The sequence below is a fragment of the Lepidochelys olivacea genome, assembly GCF_965140295.1.
Source record: "Lepidochelys olivacea isolate rLepOli2 genome assembly, chromosome: 2".
NCBI classification, from domain to species: Eukaryota; Metazoa; Chordata; order Testudines; family Cheloniidae; genus Lepidochelys; species Lepidochelys olivacea.
Genome location: NC_140412.1, coordinates 260,469,067 through 260,488,289, shown reverse-complemented (window position 1 = coordinate 260,488,289; position 19,223 = coordinate 260,469,067). Strand labels below are relative to the sequence as shown.

General features: G+C 42.5%; 1 protein-coding gene across 2 annotated transcripts in view; it reads right to left on the bottom strand.

Annotated features, from left to right (window-relative positions):
* MINDY4 (MINDY lysine 48 deubiquitinase 4) overlaps window positions 1-9,741 on the bottom strand; it is a 91,117-nt gene extending 81,376 nt beyond the window's left edge. The window contains exons 1-3 of one of the 2 annotated variants that reach the window (XM_084618342.1): window positions 9,543-9,741; window positions 6,333-6,452; window positions 4,500-4,720 (exon numbers count right to left, since the gene is read on the bottom strand). In XM_084618342.1, coding sequence (XP_084474468.1) covers window positions 4,500-4,720; window positions 6,333-6,452; window positions 9,543-9,620 — 419 coding nt within the window. In that variant the 5' untranslated portion in view covers window positions 9,621-9,741. The remainder of the gene's footprint in view (window positions 1-4,499; window positions 4,721-6,332; window positions 6,453-9,542) is intronic. The other variant, XM_084618343.1, reaches the window with a different exon arrangement.
* Window positions 9,742-19,223: the final 9,482 nt, after the last annotated feature.

Genomic DNA, 19,223 nt, shown 5'->3' with positions numbered 1-19,223 from the left:
CCAAGAGTCTCTCATTTGGAATGAGACTCACTGATTTTGGATTAAAGTTAAGGATGTTTTTAAAGTATTTCATTCTTATGATTTACATTTTGTAATGTGTTTCTGTGAGGCTTAGATTTTTGTGTCTTGCTAATATTACATTGCCAAAAGTTCTGACTCCTTATTTAAACATAGGATGTGCAAGAATACTATATGGCTCTCATCCTGCAATGACTTATGCAGGTGCTTATCTTTATGTATGAGTAGCCACATTGAATTCAATGGGGATTGCACTCAAATTGTAAAGTCACCCATGTACGTAAGTCTTTGCAGGATTAGGCCTTAGTCTAGTATCTGGTTGATAGGTGAAATTCTGGCAAAACTCCTATTGACTTCAGTGGGGCCAGAATTTCACCCTCTGACTTTAGCCAGTTCCAGATGATTCACAGGAAGGTATAAAACCCCATAAAGCATCTATGGTAGGGGCTCTCAAACTTCATTGCACTGTGACCCCCTTCTGATAAAAATTATTACATGATCCCAGGAGTGGGGACCGAAGCCTGAGCCTACCCGAGCCCTGCTGCCCCAGGTGGGGGGGGGGGCAAAGCCAAAGGGCTTCAGCCCTGGGTGGGGGTGGGAGGTCTGTAACCTGAGCCCTGCCACCCTGGGGTGAAGCCGAAGCCTGAGCCCTGCCACCCAGGGCTTGAAGCCCTTGGGCTTCAGCTTTAGCCCCAGGCCCCAGCAAGTCTAATGGCAGCCCTGGCGACCCCATTAAAACAGTGTCACGATGCACTTTGGGGTCCCGACCCACAGTTTGAGAACCTCTGATCTACAGTATTGTGCAACCCAAATGGTATATCATGGGGGGATTGTACTTCCTGACTATAGTTGGTGAGCAATTTATGCCCTGATGCATGAGTATTAGTACCAATATAATTTGTATCCCAGCTAATGTAACTGCAGAGGCTAAAACATTAAGTGGTTAGCATGTTCATATAAATATCTAACCTTTTAAACCTTTTTTTCTAATTAACTATTTTCATCATTAGGATCCTTCAGCAGCAAGTTCCATGAAGTTAAAAAATATGTTGTGTTATAAAATATACCTTTTAAATAGTTAAACAGTTGCTTTTAAAAGCAACCAAAATATTGCGCAATAGGGAAGGGCACAGTATACAGAAAGGATACATGGAAGTTCTAGAGGTGCTAGGGACAATGACTTGTGAATCAGGGCCATGAAACTCTTGGCTGGCAAAGGGCACAGTGGGCCTGATTTAAAAGGTATTTAGGCACCTAATAATGCAGATAAGTACCTAGTGGGATTTTCAAAAGCGCCAAGGCACTGAAGCTCCATGGGTGCCTACGTGCTTTTGAAAATCCCATTCGGCATCTATCTGCAACTTTAGGTACCTAACTACCTCTAAAAATCTGGCCCATGTGTGAAATGCTGGGGCTGTTTTTAAGAGTTTGTCAAAGCCTCTCTAAAGGCTGTGAAGAGGTAAACGTATCTATAAGAGATGGTTATTAGATAATCACTCAAGGAACCAGCGCTTGGCACAGAAAATCTAATTCTCATTCTGTGCCGTCTCACTTTTTTTTTTTTTTTTTTTTTTAATTTTCAGGGAGGCTGAAATGAGGACTCATCTCAGGCACTGGCGTTTTACACTGTAATTGCACCATTTCTCCTCTGGCTGCTGCGGGCTGACTTGGTTACGGGGGTCACTGGAGGTAGCATACTCCAGCCACACTCCTTCGTGCCTGGACATTCTGTGGGGAGTGGACGGGCTTAGCATAGCCAGGTGGGCAGTCCTGCAAGCCATTTCTTGTTACGGCAGCTTTGCAGCCCCTCTGTGTTGCCAGAGCATGGGCCAATATGCATCCCACTGTCCCCACTGACAGAGATCTGCAGCCCCATTGGTATTAAAGATGGGATGGAGAAATCCCCATCTTTATTCACATCCCGTCCAAGGCCACTCAAAGGTAGGAATGAGATCAACATACAAATGGGCTGAATCTCAGCTGGTGTAAATTGGCACAGCTCCATTGCAGTCAATAGAGCTACACTGATTTATACCACCTGAGCACAAACCCACAATGTATGCCTCTATGGCACACCCACTCAATTTACTTTCTTCCATTCCCACATGCATCCACGCTCAGCATCGCCAACCCCAAGCATGCAAGAATCATGAGTCAGGCAATCCAAAAAAACCCCACAAGCCTGACAAAACAAAAACACAAAAACAAACCATCATTATTTTTTAAGTGAATACATTGTGTTATTTTTTCTTTGCCTTCTGGTTTCTGAGCTTTCAGAGTACACTGGGGTCATGTCATCAAGCTTATCTCTGCACCCACAGTGGCTAGAAGTGTAATCTTTCTGTAAAGAAAGCTAAGTGTCTCAGGTAATCACTTGACTCCTGGAGCTGGGGCTTTTTTAAAAAAAGCACCACCTCCTGTGAGAGTTGGCAACTCACCTTTCTCAAGCTACCTTTGGAGCAACAGAGAAGGGGGGGGTGAGACCAGGCATGTCAGTGGGGTCACCCCTCCCCTGGCTGCACCCTGAAACCCCACCATATGCTACTGGGGAGGGGAGAGACGAACGTGGGTGTGCCTCTTTAAAAACAGCTGGGCACTCCTCCCTGCCCTCCTCCGCCAGGGAAACACTGCGCAAGCCCAGCGGCTTTGGAGGGTGAGGGTCATAGAGTCCCACCGAGACACAGAAAGAGAGTGAACCTGCGCCATCACACTTCCTGCCAGTCGGGGCCGCCCTGCGTCCGGAGCGGAGAGCTCGCTGGTCAATCAGTCCTGCCTCCTTGCGCGCGTGCGCGCGCGCGCGGCGGGGGTGGGAGAGAACGGTCGCCTGCTTCATTGCGCCTGCGCGACGGAGGTGTTGCACGAGAGCGGAGCGCGCAGGTTTCAGACGCGCCCGCAGGGCTCGAGCTCCCTGGCTGCCCCCGCTGGCGGGCAAGCCCGCCTGTGGGGGAGGGGAGCTCGCGCCGCCTTGTTTCAAACTGTCTCACTGGGGGCGGGGGAAGGGGCGGGGGAGATGCGGTGGACGCGTTTGCTTTCAACATCTCCCTCCCTCACACTGCTGCAGACCTGCCATGTCTGTAGGGCTCTTCCCTCGTTTGGGGTGAGGCGTCATCGCTGGCTGAGAGGCAGCTGGGCAACATGCTTAAAAATCCAGTTTGTTCAGCCTGCCCGCGCATTGACCCTGTTAAAGGAACCAAGAGTAAAGCACGGGCAGCTACAGAGGACTTGAAAGCCATGGGAGCGAGGGGCCAAGCATGGTTCAGATTGCCAGAGGCTCTGGGCCTTCAATTGATCTAGCCCAGGGGTTCTCAAAGTGGGGGTTGGGGACCCCTCAGGGGTTGCAAGGTTATTACTGGGTGGTCACAAGCTGTCAGCCTCCACCCCAAACCCTGCTTTGCCTCCAGCATTTATAATGGTGTTAAATATATAAAAAAGTGTTTTTACTATATAAGGGGGGTCCACACTCAGAGGCTTGTTAACGTGAAAGGGGTCACCAGTACAAAAGTTTCAGAACCACTGCTCTAGCAAATAGAAGAACCTGCTTCTAAAACTGTTCAGTTGAAGCATAGTATCTAGCATAAACTAAACATAAACATCTGAACAACAAAGGGACATTAATATTGAAAAGTAAGTCATAGAAAGGATTTGTACAAGCTCCACACTGCAGGATATACAGTTGGGTAGAAATGGGCTTAAAATACTTGGAAGTTGTTAAGTTAGTGGGGATGAAACAAATACTATCATGCCTTTTTTTATGGTTCTGATCCTATGTACTCTATTTCTAGTTACAGAAAAGAGAATTTATTGCCTAGAGATTTATCACTACTTCAAGCAGTGGTGGGCAACCTGTGGCCCATCGGGGTAATCTAATTGTGGGCCATGAGACATTTTGCTGACTGACTGTCCGCAAGCACGGCCCCCTGTAGCTCCCAGTGGCCAGGAACGGCAAACTGTAGTCACTGGGAGCTGCAGGCACAGCCCCCCCCCGCAGCTCCCAGTGGCTCGGAACAGCGAACCGTGGTCACTGGGAGCTGCGGGGGGCCGTGCCTGCGGACAGTCAACGTCAGAAAAATGTCTCACGGCATGCTATCAGATTACCTTGATGGACTGGCCGCAGGTTGCCCACCACTCATTTAAAGGCATGCATTCATACTGAACTTTCTCAAACATCTGGTATAATAGCTCAGAACCCCTTGTACAGCAGAATGAAGATGTAGGCTAGAGAGATTGTCAAACACCAAGTATGATAGCAGAGGGCACCCTAAGACAAATCTCAAGGAGCACATAATTAAGAGGATGGTCTCAATTTAGAATATATTTACCTATATTGATCATAGTACCCCTTTTAATAGTGTGGCAAGTTAAAGGCACCTAAGAAAAGGTGACAAAACTGAATGTAAAAACTGAAACCTCTTTATATTTGTAATTTTGAATGTAGGGATTAGACTGCATACATACTTACATAAAGTAAAATGGAACTATACCTGTAAACTTCAGTTTTACTTGCATCAGACACAGTTGTTCTGCCATGCATGTCTTCATCTGAGTAGTCATTAACTAGTGATGTTTCTATACACCTAGACTGTGAGCTCTTAGCTTGTGGAACTGAAGCTACAGGACTTGTGATGCATCTGGTGGTCCCAAAATGTTCAAGAAAATAATTGGTGATAACTTCAAGAATTGTTTTCAGTGGATTCTCCTTTGCCTGGAGAGGAGGAGGAGGGAATACGTTGCTTCACAACTATTGAAAGTCTCCAGTTAACTTTAGTTAAAACAGAAGATTGAGAAACATTTTAGTTTTACAGTGCAGCAATTTAAACCGGCTCATGGTCTTTTAGGATGCACTGAGGGGTTTTGCACATATAAAGTCATGTTAGTTCATAAATGGTATGATTCAGGAAAATATTAAGGAATGTTGAGTAGTCAGAGATCCAGTTTATTTTACACCTTAAAGATTCTTAAAGAGTCAGAAGATTAAAACAGAATAGGCAGACAGTGAAACAAAACATTCCTTCTCCAGTCCTTTTTTCTTGGCTTCATATTTAAAAATATTTCTTAATACAATATCCAAAGAAATTACTAAAGTGATATGTTTATTCCAGTAAGAAACTACTCCTTGGGAAACTGACCATAGGGGATTGAACTAACTAGAATATTATACATGCAATAATAACTCAAACTTCTGATTTCTGTTCTGTTTTTCTGGCAAAAAAAATCTTTAGTTCTGCAGCTAGCATTAGCTATCCAATTAGATATAAGTAAATGTAATCATGCATGTTGAACTACATTTCTCAAATGTTGGTTTTAAAAGAAAGTCAGAAATATTGGGTGTCAACCACTTCTGTGTAAACGTAACAAGGAAAAGGTACTGAACAAAACATATGTCCTTCGAAACCAGTAAAAAACTACACTGTGTAACCGTACAAAGCTGAGCATTAAAAGTAAAACCAAACCTAACATAATTATGGTTATACCAGGATAATTGCCACTCATTTTACATAGTATATATTGTTCGAAAGTATCCTAAACCAATTTACATGTATACCATTTAATGTTTCCAGCAACATCTGTAGTTGAACAAGGCTACCACATACAGAAGCACAATACAGTATTTTGGGACAAGTGAAGTAGCTGAACATGATATACCCATAAAAATGCAGGAGAAACTTGGGTAGGTAAAATTACCTGAACTGAAATATAGTTAGGACAGCAGTGCTAACACACCTACTCTTACCGAAAAATAAATAAAAATGTATTCTCTACAATGCCCATAAGTGGCAAAGGCTTAGTTTTACAAAATGTTTTGAAAGCATGATCTGATAACAGTGCCTGTAAAACCAGGCAATGTTGCATTCTTGTTCAATTCTCACTCAAGATGATGCTTACTATCCATTCTGTCTGGGTTAGATTCTGGTGTACAAAAAACTTCATTTGGAAAATGGGTACACTAAAAGTGAATAATCTCTGATGGAAAATTAACTGCTCCCTACTCTAAATAACGTTTATGTAGACTGAAGTTGTAATAAGAGTTAGTGTTCCATCTCCAGCCCTTAACCTTGTGCTATGCAACTTACACAACCTCATTATCTCAGCCCCTCCTTAAAGTCAAAATGTAGATCAGGTCTATTCTTTACAACCAGTAATGGGAAATGACACGTAGTAAGTCCAGCTAAAAGCTCTTTGCACTTTAAAGTAACCCCATAATGATGATTCTTGTCTGACCAGTTTTTTTAAGATTGCTTTTAACATGTAATAACATACAACTGTTGGTGATGCTGACTTCTGGCACTTAAGTACAAAAGTGAAAATTCCCTTACCTTGTTTTCTTTGTACAAAGATTGTAGATGCAAAACATTTCGCAGTTCATTTCTATTGTTGATGCTAAGTGCAGTACGTGGAAATTCTCTGTCCATAATGGCACTTGTCTTTTTTAAACCCTCAAGGGAAGAAATGTCAATTTTAGACATACCGCAGGAAACTGTACAACTTTAAAGTTTACAACATCTTTATTCAATAGGTCATACCTAATTTGAAGCTTGCTATAATTGCTACAGCACATACAGCAGTGGTGCTTAAACTTCCTACTATTGTCTTAGATAATTTAACTATTGCTATATTATCTAAACTTCTTTTATAACTAATCAAGGGAAGACTGCAAGCACAATGGTTACATTATCCAAGGTGATGCTTAAAACATGGCTACAGTACTTTTACGTCAGGAATAAAATCTATATGCTTACAATATATAAAAAATCAATAAAGCTTGGTTATGAAATATGTACACCAGTGGCTTGACTTTTTCATAGGTGCTGAACTTCAGAATCTCATTAATATCTGATGGGGCAGCCAATATTACCAGTGAAAACTGGGCCTGTTGTGAATATAAAGTCCCAGAATAATTAGGCAGCAGTTGAAAATCTTTAAGAGGATGCTATGAGTTTATAACATGTATCTGAAACAGTAGCTTATGTTTTTATAGTCTAAACACTTCCACTGATTAGGTCTCGTTATATTTGTAGAAAACAAAGCTGTATTGTATGTTCAAAGGTCAATCAGGCATGCATGACATCTGATAATGGCTGTCTGGAAGGCCTCGTATTCTTCCTGTGTTGCACAAGCTGTTGGGTATTTTCAGAAAGTATTTGACCATTAATAAATAATAACTTGAATCTGCTTTGTAATGTATTATCTTTTGTCGAACATAAAATGTTGGGCTTGATCTGAAGAGACCTTAAAGCAGGCTAAAAACCAATCCAAAATTTCAAAATGTATACTTCTACAGTACTCTTGTGGTTTTCTCCAGTTAAGAGAACCAAAGCACCACTTTTAGTTATATGAAGTCTCTTTCTAAACTACTTAGTGAACTTATGAATCAGGTTGAGTTGAAAGATTACACAAAAATGATTAAGAGCAGTCCCAGGACAAGATTCAAATATTAGCTCTACACCTGAATATCTTATAAAATCTCTACTTTAGAAAGACTCCATACAAAGTTGCCCTGAAATGCTAGGTTTGGAGAAGAATCCCAATTTTAGTGTAAACAATGGGAAGACTTCAGAGTGGTAGCCATGTTAATCTGTATTAACAAAAACAACCAGGAGTCCTTGTGGCACCTTAGAGACTAACACATTTATTTGGGCATAAACTTTCGTGGGCTAGAACCCATGAATGGGAAGGTTGAAGCTAAATCCAGCAAAACAAATTACTTTGCTCTCATGAGACATGAAATTCCTACTTGATAGTTACGCTGAGAGACTGCTTTAAGGAGTTAAGGTGGCTGGCTTCAGTCACAAAGATGTGTGGCAAAACTGCTAGTGAATGATTCTCTGCTGCAGACACCGTGCTTCTGAGCTATGAAATAGCGCCATAGAAAGTCACATGAACACACAAAAAGCACTATGGCAGAAATGAAATAAAAGCAGCCTCTTTTCAATTGTAGTGTGTCCCTTGCTTAATGGCAGAATAAATTCCAGGAGCTGAATCTGGCACAAGTGCTAGGTTTTGGATATGAAGGACCTTGAAGCAAGTCTTGTATTTGCCCATTCTGCCATCATCCCACTGCTCAGTTTAAACTGATAATTTTGATAGTGGTTCGCTATGTGTTCTATGTACATGTCTAATCTAAAAAGCAATGCAATATTTTTACCGGAACATCTTGGTACAATGTCATCCTGGCAGATAACTTCTGTTGTACTTTGAAACAAAGAGTTGGTAGCATAAGACAAATAGAGAATTAAAACTTGTTTTAAACTAATTCCCATGGATGGCAACAGCATCTGGATCCTGGAATCCTAACTATCTCAACCCATATACTAAAATTATAGCTCTAATAGGCTGGGGTGCAGATGGAGAATATTATGAGGTGAAGAGTGGATAGTACAAAGATGTATGAATGTGGGGCTTTCTATAATCCCTACCAACTAGGGCCTTAACTCTGAGAAGGCTGAGAGGAGACATGATAACAGTTGTCAAGTACATAAAAGGTTGTTACAAGGAGAAGGAAAAAAAAATGTTCTTAACCACTGAGGATAAGATGAGAAGCAACGGGCTTAAATTGCAGCAAGGGAGGTTTAGGTTGGACATTAGAAAAACTTCCTAACTGTCCGGGTAGTTAAGCACTGGAATAAATTGCCTAGGGAGGTTGTGGAATCTCCATCACTGGAGATTTTTAAGAGCAGGTTAGACAAACACCTGTCAGGGATGGATAATAGTCCTGCCACGAGTGCTGGAGGCTGGAGTAGATGACCTCTCGAGGTCCCCTCCAGTCCTATCATTCTATGATTCTGAAAATGGATTTTTGTTTTATTTCTGACCCTAAGTTTGGTATGAGCAGCAAGAACATTATTTAGAGTGGATGATAATGCCTTACATGGAGTAGCTTTTTTAAATGGGGCTTCCAGAAAAACTAGTTTTTCAATTAACCCTTATCAGGATTTCAGTTTTCCCTTTAATATCTGAAACTTTCCAGAGGGATCTGCATGAATGTTTGAAAATTAAATAAATTTAGAATGGGATTTTTTTACAACCATGAAATCAGTCCCCTATGTGTAATTCATGATTGTACTGTTTCTCTGTATTCCCCTGTTCCCCACATCCATTCCGACTGCTTGATCTCTATTAGGTTTGGAAAACTTAATATTTAGACAGTATCAGAATGGACACTTCCCAGTAGCCCCCAGAAATATTCCATAACCTTTTTAAAGTGTTGATGGGGGCATTTTCAACAAAACAGATTTTTATTTCCAAAGTCATGTTTCTTAAGCTAGATAAAACCCAACTTCCGTATTCAGAAGTGTTACTGTTAAAGAAATGCCTTATGGGAAATGTAGTCTACTGTTTTTATTCTAATAGCTTGTTACAGTGTAAATACAAGCACCCAAAAACTGGAAAAAGTCTTTCCTCTCCCTTTCCCTCCCCTCTCCAAGCATCCCTTAATCTCTTTCATTGGCGGGGTGTGTGTGTGTGTTCATGTGTTGTTTTGCTAGGGTCTCTCATGCATTGACTGAAGCAAAATGAGACAAAATTACCTTTCTGCTGAGAAATTCTCTAACCAAAGATGCAGCCACTTCTTCCACAAAAGAGTTATCCATTTTATTCCAAAACATACAGGGTTGTTCTTTACTTGATCAAAGTTGGTCATTAAAATTTGCTGACTTCCTAGCTCTTCCGTACAGCCATTAACCACTGCATTCCTGAAGCAGACAGCTCAAATTGCAGCCTGCAGTACCCTCCTCTGTTGCGTTGTCATGGATTTGTTGCCATGGAGACTGTGTGTCATCAGAGATGGCCAGAGAACTCCTCCCCTCTGTGAGAAAGTAGATTTTTCATGCAACTGAAAAGAGCTCTTGTGTTAACATTTAGCATGCAACTAGTGTGCATAATATTTCTGTTAAAGTTCAATATATTGTAAACATCAGATTCCAAGAAAACCATTCTCAACTTGAGATCATAATACTCAAATCTCAGTTTACCCAAGATTTTCTAAATTATTTACTAACATATTTAATGAAAATTTGCCTGTTCATTTTAGTGAGCACTTTTCTAGATCCACATTTAAATGTCAACATTGGCATTAGAGTTTAGAGGTAAGCTTACTATGTATGACAATATGAAGCTATTAAAGTTCTTGGAGGCATCCTAAAGGAACAATATCATAGATACCAAGGCCAGAAGGCATGGCTGTGTTCATGTAGTCTGATCTTTTGTATAAAATAGGCCATAAGTCTTCCCCAAAATAATTCTTAGAGTCTAAATTTTAGAAAAAAACATTCAATCTTGATTTAATAATTGTCAGTGATGGGTAATCCCCCATGGTTCTTGGTAAATTGTTCCAGTGGTTAATTACCATTATTGGCAAAAATCTATGGCTTACTTGCAGGCTGAATGTATCTAGCTTCATTTCCAGCCATTGGAATAACTGTGCTTGACTGAAGGGCCCAGTATCAAATATTTGTTCCCCATGTAGATACTTAGACTGTAATCAAATTACCCTCTTAGCTTCTCTTTTTAAACTAAATAGATCGATATCTGAGTCTCTCATGTGGCATATTTTCTAATCCTTTGATCATTCTCATGCCTCTTCTCTGAACCCTCTCCAGTTTCTCAACATCCTTCTCGAATTGTGGGCACCAGAACTACTCACAGTAGTGTGGCAGCAGTCCCACCAGTGCCAAATACAGAGTAGAGAGATTGTTTGCAATCATATTGTAGCAGCATATGATTCACTTTTCAAACACCAGCAACTAGTAAGATAATATGAAAGCTGAATTTTTCTACCTTGGCAGCTTCTGTTGAGGTGGGAGCATTTAGCAGTGGAAATACCCTTGTAAGACCTTAGTAAAACATGAACACTATATGTAGGCTGTTATACATTTTCTATTACAAATTCTGAGATGAGTTTAAGGGAGTCAAATACAACATTTTTTCATAGTTCATTGTAGAAAAAATGCATAATAAAACATGCATTAAGATGAATTTCAGAGTATCACAATGAAATCAAGGTTGGCGTGCCACATTTTGCTGTCTCATGCAAGCCAAAAAACAACTTCCATTTCACTTTTCTGTTAAGGTACCTTTACTTGATGTGCTGCACATTATAATTGTCTATGTACAGAGGGCCTCTTCCCTAAACAGATGGATACTCTAGATCAGTGGTTCTCAACCAGAGATACGTGTACCTCTAGGGGTATGCAGAGGTCTTCCAAGGGGTTCATCAACTCATCTAGATATTTGCCTAGTTTTACAAAAGGCTACATAAAAAAGCACTAGCGAAGTTGGTACAAACTAAAATTTCATACAGACAATGACTTTATACTGCTCTAACTACGATATCTATATACACTAAAAACTATGTTTAAAACAACAACAAAGAATTAGAGTCCAAAAACCACGGGGAAGACTTGCTGAAGCAAGAGGGGTCATAAGAACAGCCATACTGTGTCAGACCAAAGATCTATCTAGCCCAGTATCCTGTCTTCTGACACTTGGCCAACGCCAGGTGCCCCAGAGGGAATGAACAGAACAGGTAATCATCAAGTGATCCGTCCTCTGTCGCCCATTCCCAGCTTCTGGCAAACAGGCTAGGGACACCATCCCTGCCCATCCTGGCTAATAGCCATTGATGGACCTGCCCTCCATGAACTTATCTAATTCTGTTTCGAACCCCGTTATAATCTTGGCCTTCACATCCTCCTCCAGCAGGGAGTTCCACAGGTTGACTCTGCATTGTGTGAAAAGAATACTGTACTTCCTTTTGTTTGTTTTAAACCTGCTGTCTATTAATTTCATTTGGTGACCCCTAGTTTTTGTTATGAGCAGGAGTAAATAACACTTCCTTATTTACTTTCTTCATACCAGTCATGATTTTATAGACCTCTATCATATCCCCCCCTTAGTCGTCTCTTTTCCAAGCTGAAAAGTCCCACTTTTATTAATTGCTCCTCAAATGGAAGCCGTTCCATACCCCTAATCATTTTTGTAGCCCTTTTCTGAACCTTTTCCAATTCCAACCTTTTCCAGCATCCATCACGGGCAGTAAGAAGAAACTGACAGGGTTCATGGCCATTGGTGTCCCTTATACTGGTGCATGAGCGTGCGGCTCCGGAGGGCACTATTGCCATCCCAGAAGATACCACTGAGGGAAAAATCTCCAGTAATGGTGCATGTGGCATGCACACACCTAATGTGGAATGGATGAGTAAGCACTCAAAGAAGAATCATCCTTACCCTGTCCTGTTGTATCTTTCTTACTGCCTTGTGGATCAATGGAAAAGCATGTATCAAAACTCTTCCGAAGTGCAAAAAGAAAGGAAGGGTCTGATAGGGATACTAACACCGCCCACTCTGGAACAGAAGAGGCAACACTTCTTGTTGGACCTCATTGTGAACAGGACCACAAATGGTTGACCCCAGCTGCAGGAGTTGGTCTGAACCAGCCTGTCCTTTAAGGACCATGTATGCATCTGAGTGCTGTTTCTCCTGAAATGATCTGCAAGTACATTGTTTTCCTCTGCCAAATCAAATATAGGGCCACAGGCTAACCATTGTGACAAATACAGCAGTCCCAGATACTTAGTGCCTCTGCATACAGGAGAGCATAGTGAGCCACCAGACTGCTTGCTGATGTAATTGTCTATCACTACCTGACTCCATACTGCTTTTGAAGTAGGTCCTATAATCCTGAACATGGGCATTTGCAAAGCTGATATGTTGGGGAGGAGTCTGCAGAAACCAGAGGAGAAGATGGGAGTAGACCTTGTCCTCCAGGAGTCCGTCTAGTAGCTATTTCCTTCTCCCTTGGCCCCTGCCTTCCTCATCTCCTGATTGAGAGAGTAGTAGACTTCTCCTTTGTTAGCTTTATTGATGTTTTTTTCCTGGAGCTCAGTGGAAGAAAACACTCTATTTCTATGATCATAATCAGGAGGTTGCAGCTCTTTGTGCTTCTCTAAGTGGACCTGATGCAGAGCTGAAACACTAATTGGGGCTATTTAAAAGAGTGGGTCCATCGGGCATGGTGTCTTGTTACGATTTTTAGCTGCCAACTTCTCAGAGACAAAACATCATTATCTCCAGCTTCTCTACCACCTTCTGGAAAAGCTCCCAAACTGGATCAGTATTTCTGTGGCTGCCTTCCTCCAGAGAGATGCAATGTGGTGTTGGGGACTGAGACAGAGGGGCTGCCACTAGTGGTTATGAGGTAATAGTTCTCAACCTATTTACTATTGTGGGCCACATATGCAGCTTACTGTGTTATGTGGGCCACATCCACACAATATATATACTACCTGTACATCGATTTTAAAAAACGAGGTTTTATTCAAATCAGCACAGTACCTTTCATTTCAACATTGGCAAATGTCTACCACCGTCATTTTAAATTAGCAAAATAAGTCAAAACATTAATTGTTAACGTTAATTAATTTACTGCAAGGGTGGCATATAGCATGGTGTATTGCCACCTTGATTTCTGTGCTGCTACTGGCAGCATGGCTGGGCTGAGCACCTGGAGAGTGCGGCTGCAAAGATGGGGAGTCCTGCCTGATATGGGGCACCCTCACATCTGGTGTGGGCACCCAATCCCCCACCCAGGGAATGCTCCCCATCACCCTACCCCCCTGGGATTGTCCCCCCAATGTCCAGACCCCCCCCCAACACGTGTCTGGTTGCTCCCCAGGTAGGGTGGGCAGTACAGCTCAAAGCTATGTTCCTGATGCACTCTTGCCCCTGCCCAAAGTTGCTCAGTGGACACTTCCTGAAGTCAGACCCCTGCCTGTGGAGCCTGGCTGCCATGAGACGCTCCCCGAGGCACTCCCTGCAATACTCTTTTTATTAATATAACTAAATAATTTCTACTACACTATATATAACCTAAATGTAAATGTCAGACATAATTCCACATTGCAAGTTTGGGCAATCTGAACTGCAATGATGCACAGTTCAAATGATACTACATAGATACAATCCGCTATAGGTGGCCAGTTTGTAACAGCTCTGACAGCAGTGCTGACTTGGTACTTTAAGGTTCATATAGGAAAATTGCAATGAATAAACTTTCATTCACACACACACATAATACTACGACTACTACGCTATGCTACGCTGTATAGTGTAATTTAATAGCAAGCTTACTTCCTCCGTTCGTTATTTGTCTCGCTGCCGTAGATGTTACGGGTGGAGCTGGTGCTGTTATGGCGCTGTGGCTGCTACGGCTGCTGGTGACGCGGCGGCTGCGGTGGGTGCTCTCTTCAGCAGTGTTCTCCTCAGGGTTCTAAACCGTCACTCTCCCCTCAGAACCCCTGAAGGTCGTCTCTCGCTCTCCATCCTTCCAGCAGCTCTTCTGCCTGCTCAGTCAGCTGTCCGGTCTCTCTCTCAGCTACCTCATTTGACTGCCTGATACACTGTTCTATCAGCAGCGAGACCTTTACTGAGCACGCTCCAAGATCTGACCCTTCAGTCTCACGTTTTACTTTTAGCCTATTTTTGCTTGGTGTGTGCGCCCCGCAGTTTCAATAACCTCCAGTAACCTTTAGCTTCTACTCTGTAGCCTTTAGTGACCCATATTTTCAGCTATGGGTCCTTAAGTAACCTTTTGGTCTGTGGCAATCTTTAGTTGTTTACCATTTTAACTTTCAGCTGGGCCACGCTAAGCCCAGAGATGCTTCGTGGCCGTACTTTCTTCTACTTGTAGCAATCATGTGCTCCACAACTTCCAATTAGTATACAGCCTTCAATTTTTCAAATGTGAAATGACACTTGCTTACTTTAAAACGGAAGCTAGGGACCTAAGTTGGAGTTCATGGAATTTTTCCAGTATTCGGGGAAGGGGGGCAGGCTGAACACTCTGGCTGATGCTGCTGGGCCCAATCCTGCAGGTGGGCTGAGCACCCTCTGTTCAACTGACGCTGCCCCCAGCTTTGTGCCCTGGGTTCCTGCCCTGCTCGCCCCGCCCTAGTTACAGCCCTGGCAGAGGTCTTGTTTCTGGGGGAGGAGATCATGTGGTTCCATGTGACTTAATTAGGTTCCTGTGGGCCTGGAGGAGATGAAACATCTGGAGATGACGATATTACCCATGCTATAGTAGATGGCTTAAGCAGGGATTATCAAGATACAGGGTTCACAAAACCTTGTGTGCTATACATATGGTACTGTACACGTGTGTCCAGAATGAGCTGGTCCCTTAGTCACAAATGGTACATTTTGGCAATATTTATATGTGAAGACTTGATGTCCATGACTTATTTTTATTGCAATTCAGTGGGGGTAGTTGAGAGATTGATTACCTGTTTGGAGAGGAGTATCATAGCCTGTGACTTCAGTTGTTACCCAGATATTTCCACAGAGCTTCATCTCTTAGGACTGGCACTGTATCTTGAAAAGGCTGGGAAATACCATGACTCTGGACGGCCATACAGTGATGTGTAACCCTTGTGCCAGATGTCATTAGCAGTAGTAAGGGGAGGCAGGTTCAACTGTTCCCTAGAGGTTCCATTAAAAAAATCTTGAAGTCCTCATCTAGAACTGCAATCCCATTTCTGGCTCTAAGAAATTAAAACATTAACCCTTATGGCCGCCTTTAATGGCACTTATCTCCCAAATTATATTGGAGGTACACAAAACCCAACTATAAATGGCCAGCTCCCCAAATGTCTGGCTCTCAGCAGAAATCACATCTGTGCTTCACCTGCAAATTCAGTCAAACCTGACCTCATGTGAACACAAGGCCTCCCTGATCTGGGGACTTCATGTGGCCTGATGCTCAGCTCAGTTCTCAAGTCAGCTCTCATTCTGAGGGCTGCTACTGCTCCCATCTGGTTGGTTTGGGTTCCATGCTGCCTCTTATTAAATGGTGCTTCAAAGGGCATCTCTGTTCACCCAAAATAGTATTTCAAAAGGTATTCAATCCTCTTGACCACCTTGGAGCAGGCTACCCAAACTGGGCCCAATGCCTTTGAGATTAGGGTGGGCCACTGTCCACTGGTTAACCCCCATATGTTCTCATACTTTCTCTTTCTTCCGTATAACTTCAATCACACAGCTAATGTATCACCATTCATACGTGTGGCACATAGGGTGATTCCAGATTGTACATATGTGACCACTTTATGGGACTGTTGACGTAATGTGCTAATGTATAAATGTCATCAGGTTGAAAGTCCATCAGTTTTACCCCATGGGAGAACCAAAGAGCAGCATATGCAAATAACCTTGGCAAGTGGGAACATTCAGATTCTCCCCCTGTACCTCTAGTGGAAATCACAGCTTCTGTTCAATAACTTACTTCCTGTCATTTACAAGTGAGCAGGAGGAATGAACCTGGTTCCTGCAGGCAGTTTCAGGTGCAGTGTGAAAGATCCAGTTCAGAAAAAAGACTGTTGGAACACCACAGTTCCATATTACTCAGTGAAGTATCTGATCTACTTGCACCAAGTGAGTAATGTTTCTGATGCTACAGTATTAACATTTTATAAATACGCATAAGCAATACAGATATCCGAATGAATAACAAATGCATGATTATAGCAAACGTTTCTGCTTTTTAACCTTTTCAAACAAAGTTTTGCTTGAGAAGTTTCTTGAGGATTTTTTTATTTGCCTGATCTTGAGGATTGGCTGTCATGCATGCATCTTTCTTCTGTGCCATGTTCTCATTTGGTACACCTGGGCCTGCTCTGGGAAAGCAATCTCAGATGGATGGTATCTTTATAATAACACCTAAGATGTACTAAGTACTTCCCATACATTCAAGGACAGTTCCTGTCCCAAGTAATTCCAACTCTGAGAATAGATAAAACTGGAGAGAAGTTAGGGGATGTGGGAACAACAATTAAGTCAACTTATTTAAAGGTTGACATGGTGGAGGGTGGAGGTCTAAGTGGGTTTGCTTCACTGGTATGGGAATACACTATGTGACAAGTAATGCACATTAAAGGAACTTTCCTCAGGCTGAACAGGAAATTAGTAATACCAACTAAGTTACAGCAGAAAGGATCCAAAGAGGGAACCAATAATGAAGCACTCCTGAAACCTTGTTAACAAATCTTCACTGCAAGCTAGTCCTTGGTCTGGAGTGGCACTGCCTTGCAAGCCTCGCGCTCTTGAAAGGCGGAGACCTGCATATTCAAAATCAAACATGGACATGGTAACAGTCTCACTCTCAAGGTTTGAAAATTAGTCTAATTAAACACTACTTATGTTTCAAGAATCTATTGATTTGAATTTGTACTACCAAAAAAAGACCTTGAACATTTGTTTAATTGTAATAGTTTATAAAAACAACAGGTGGCAGCATCAGTCTACTGTAAAAGTCTTTTACTTTTAACTTTCTCCTGCCACCTTTCGGATCTTTCACTGTAGGTATCCTAGACATGAGTTTACAGGATGACACATCCACTCTTTTTTTTACTAAACTTTCTAAATTTACCTGTGCTGCATTATCTGAACAGACTGTAGCAGGGAATAACATATGTTGCCAGACATACTTTCAATTGTGAATGTGACTTGACCTTTTTGATATTCTATTCTCCAAAAAGTTTCAGTAGTAGCCTAGTGATTAGATTATTACTGAAAGTCTAAAGATTGGTTCCCACTTCTAATTTGAGATTAGTTTGGTGTTACCTCAAAACTCTGCAACAGATAAATAAGACTAAGGTTCGGACCCAGATAAATATCTCTATCACTTTTTAAAACCCACAAGGTAAGTAAAAACAACCCAGTGTAAAGATAGATTTACTAAGATTTATTAAAATTAAACAAATTAACAAAGGCAGTAGAATAATAGCTCAAAAAGGGCATAAAGCCCGGCTCCCTTCTGCCCTTAGCAAGCTGTGGGAACTCCTTTACTTGGAGGAGATGACTTTCACTGGCAGCTCGGATGGAAAGGCAGACAGCTGGTCTTGACTGCGGACTAGTGCGGCGGTAGCTGGATTCTGGACCTGTAACTGCCTTAGATGGGATGACAGGAGGGACATGGACTGAAGTTGGATCAGGATACCACGCAATGGTCTTCAGGTAGGTATCTCATGAAGAATCTTGCCTCTCAACATGCGTGCAGAAGAACTAGGTATGGGCTGCCTCTGTGGTGGACAGCCCCTGGTGCTGAATGCACTGGCTTTTAAATAAACTTGGGCACATGCCTTTTTCCCACACTTTTCTTCCCACCATTAGGAGAAAAGGCATCAAGCACCCAACCAAAAGGACCCACAAAATGGAGTCCAAACAACAACTTGACCATGACCATCGACAAAATGGTTACTCACCTTTTGTAACTGTTGTTCTTTGAGATGTGTTGCTCATATATATTCCAATTAGGTGTGTGCGCACGCTGCATGCACGACTGTCAGAAACTTTTTCCCTCGCAGCTACACGTTGGGCCTGCTGTGGAGCCCCCTAGAGTGGTGCCAATATAGCGCTCTGTATACGACCCTGCCGCCCCAACCCCCCTTCAGTTCCTTCTCGCCAGCTACTCCAACAGAGGGAAAGGTCGGCGGGAATGGAATAGATATGAGCAGTCTCAAAGAATAACAGTTACAAAAGGTGAGTAACCATTTATTCTTCGAGTGCTTGCTCATATCCATTCAAGTTAGGTGACTCCCAAGCACTATCTAGGAGGTGGGGTCTGAGTCAAGGTATTGCTGACCGAAGTACCGCTCTACTGAAGGCCGCATCGTTCCTAGATTGTGGATGATGGCGTAGTGCAACATGAAAGTATGCACAGAAGACCAAGTCACAGCCTTGCAGATTTCCTGGAGAGGTACTTGGGCTAGAAAGGCTGCCGACAAGGCCTGTGCCCTCATGGAATGAGCTGTGATAGTAGGTGGAGGAATCTTTGCCAAGTCATAACAGGTGCAGATACAAGCTGTGACCCAGGAGGAGATCTGCTGGGAACAGACTAGTAATCCCTTCATCTGCTCTGTTAAAGCAACGAACAACTGGGTTGTTTTTCGGAACGGCTTTGTGCACTCGATGTAGAAAGCGAGCGCTCTCCTGACATCCAGTGAGTGCAGCTTTTGTTTTTGAGTGCTGTTGTGTGGTTTTGGGTAAAAGACAAGCAGGAAGATGTGCTGGCTAATATGGAAATGGGACACCACCTTGGGAAGGAAAGCTGGATGAGGTCTAAGTTGTACCTTGTCTTTATGAAAAATCACGTACGGGGGCTCAGAGGTGAGGGCACGCAGCTCAGACACATGTCGTGCTGAGGTGATAGCCACCAG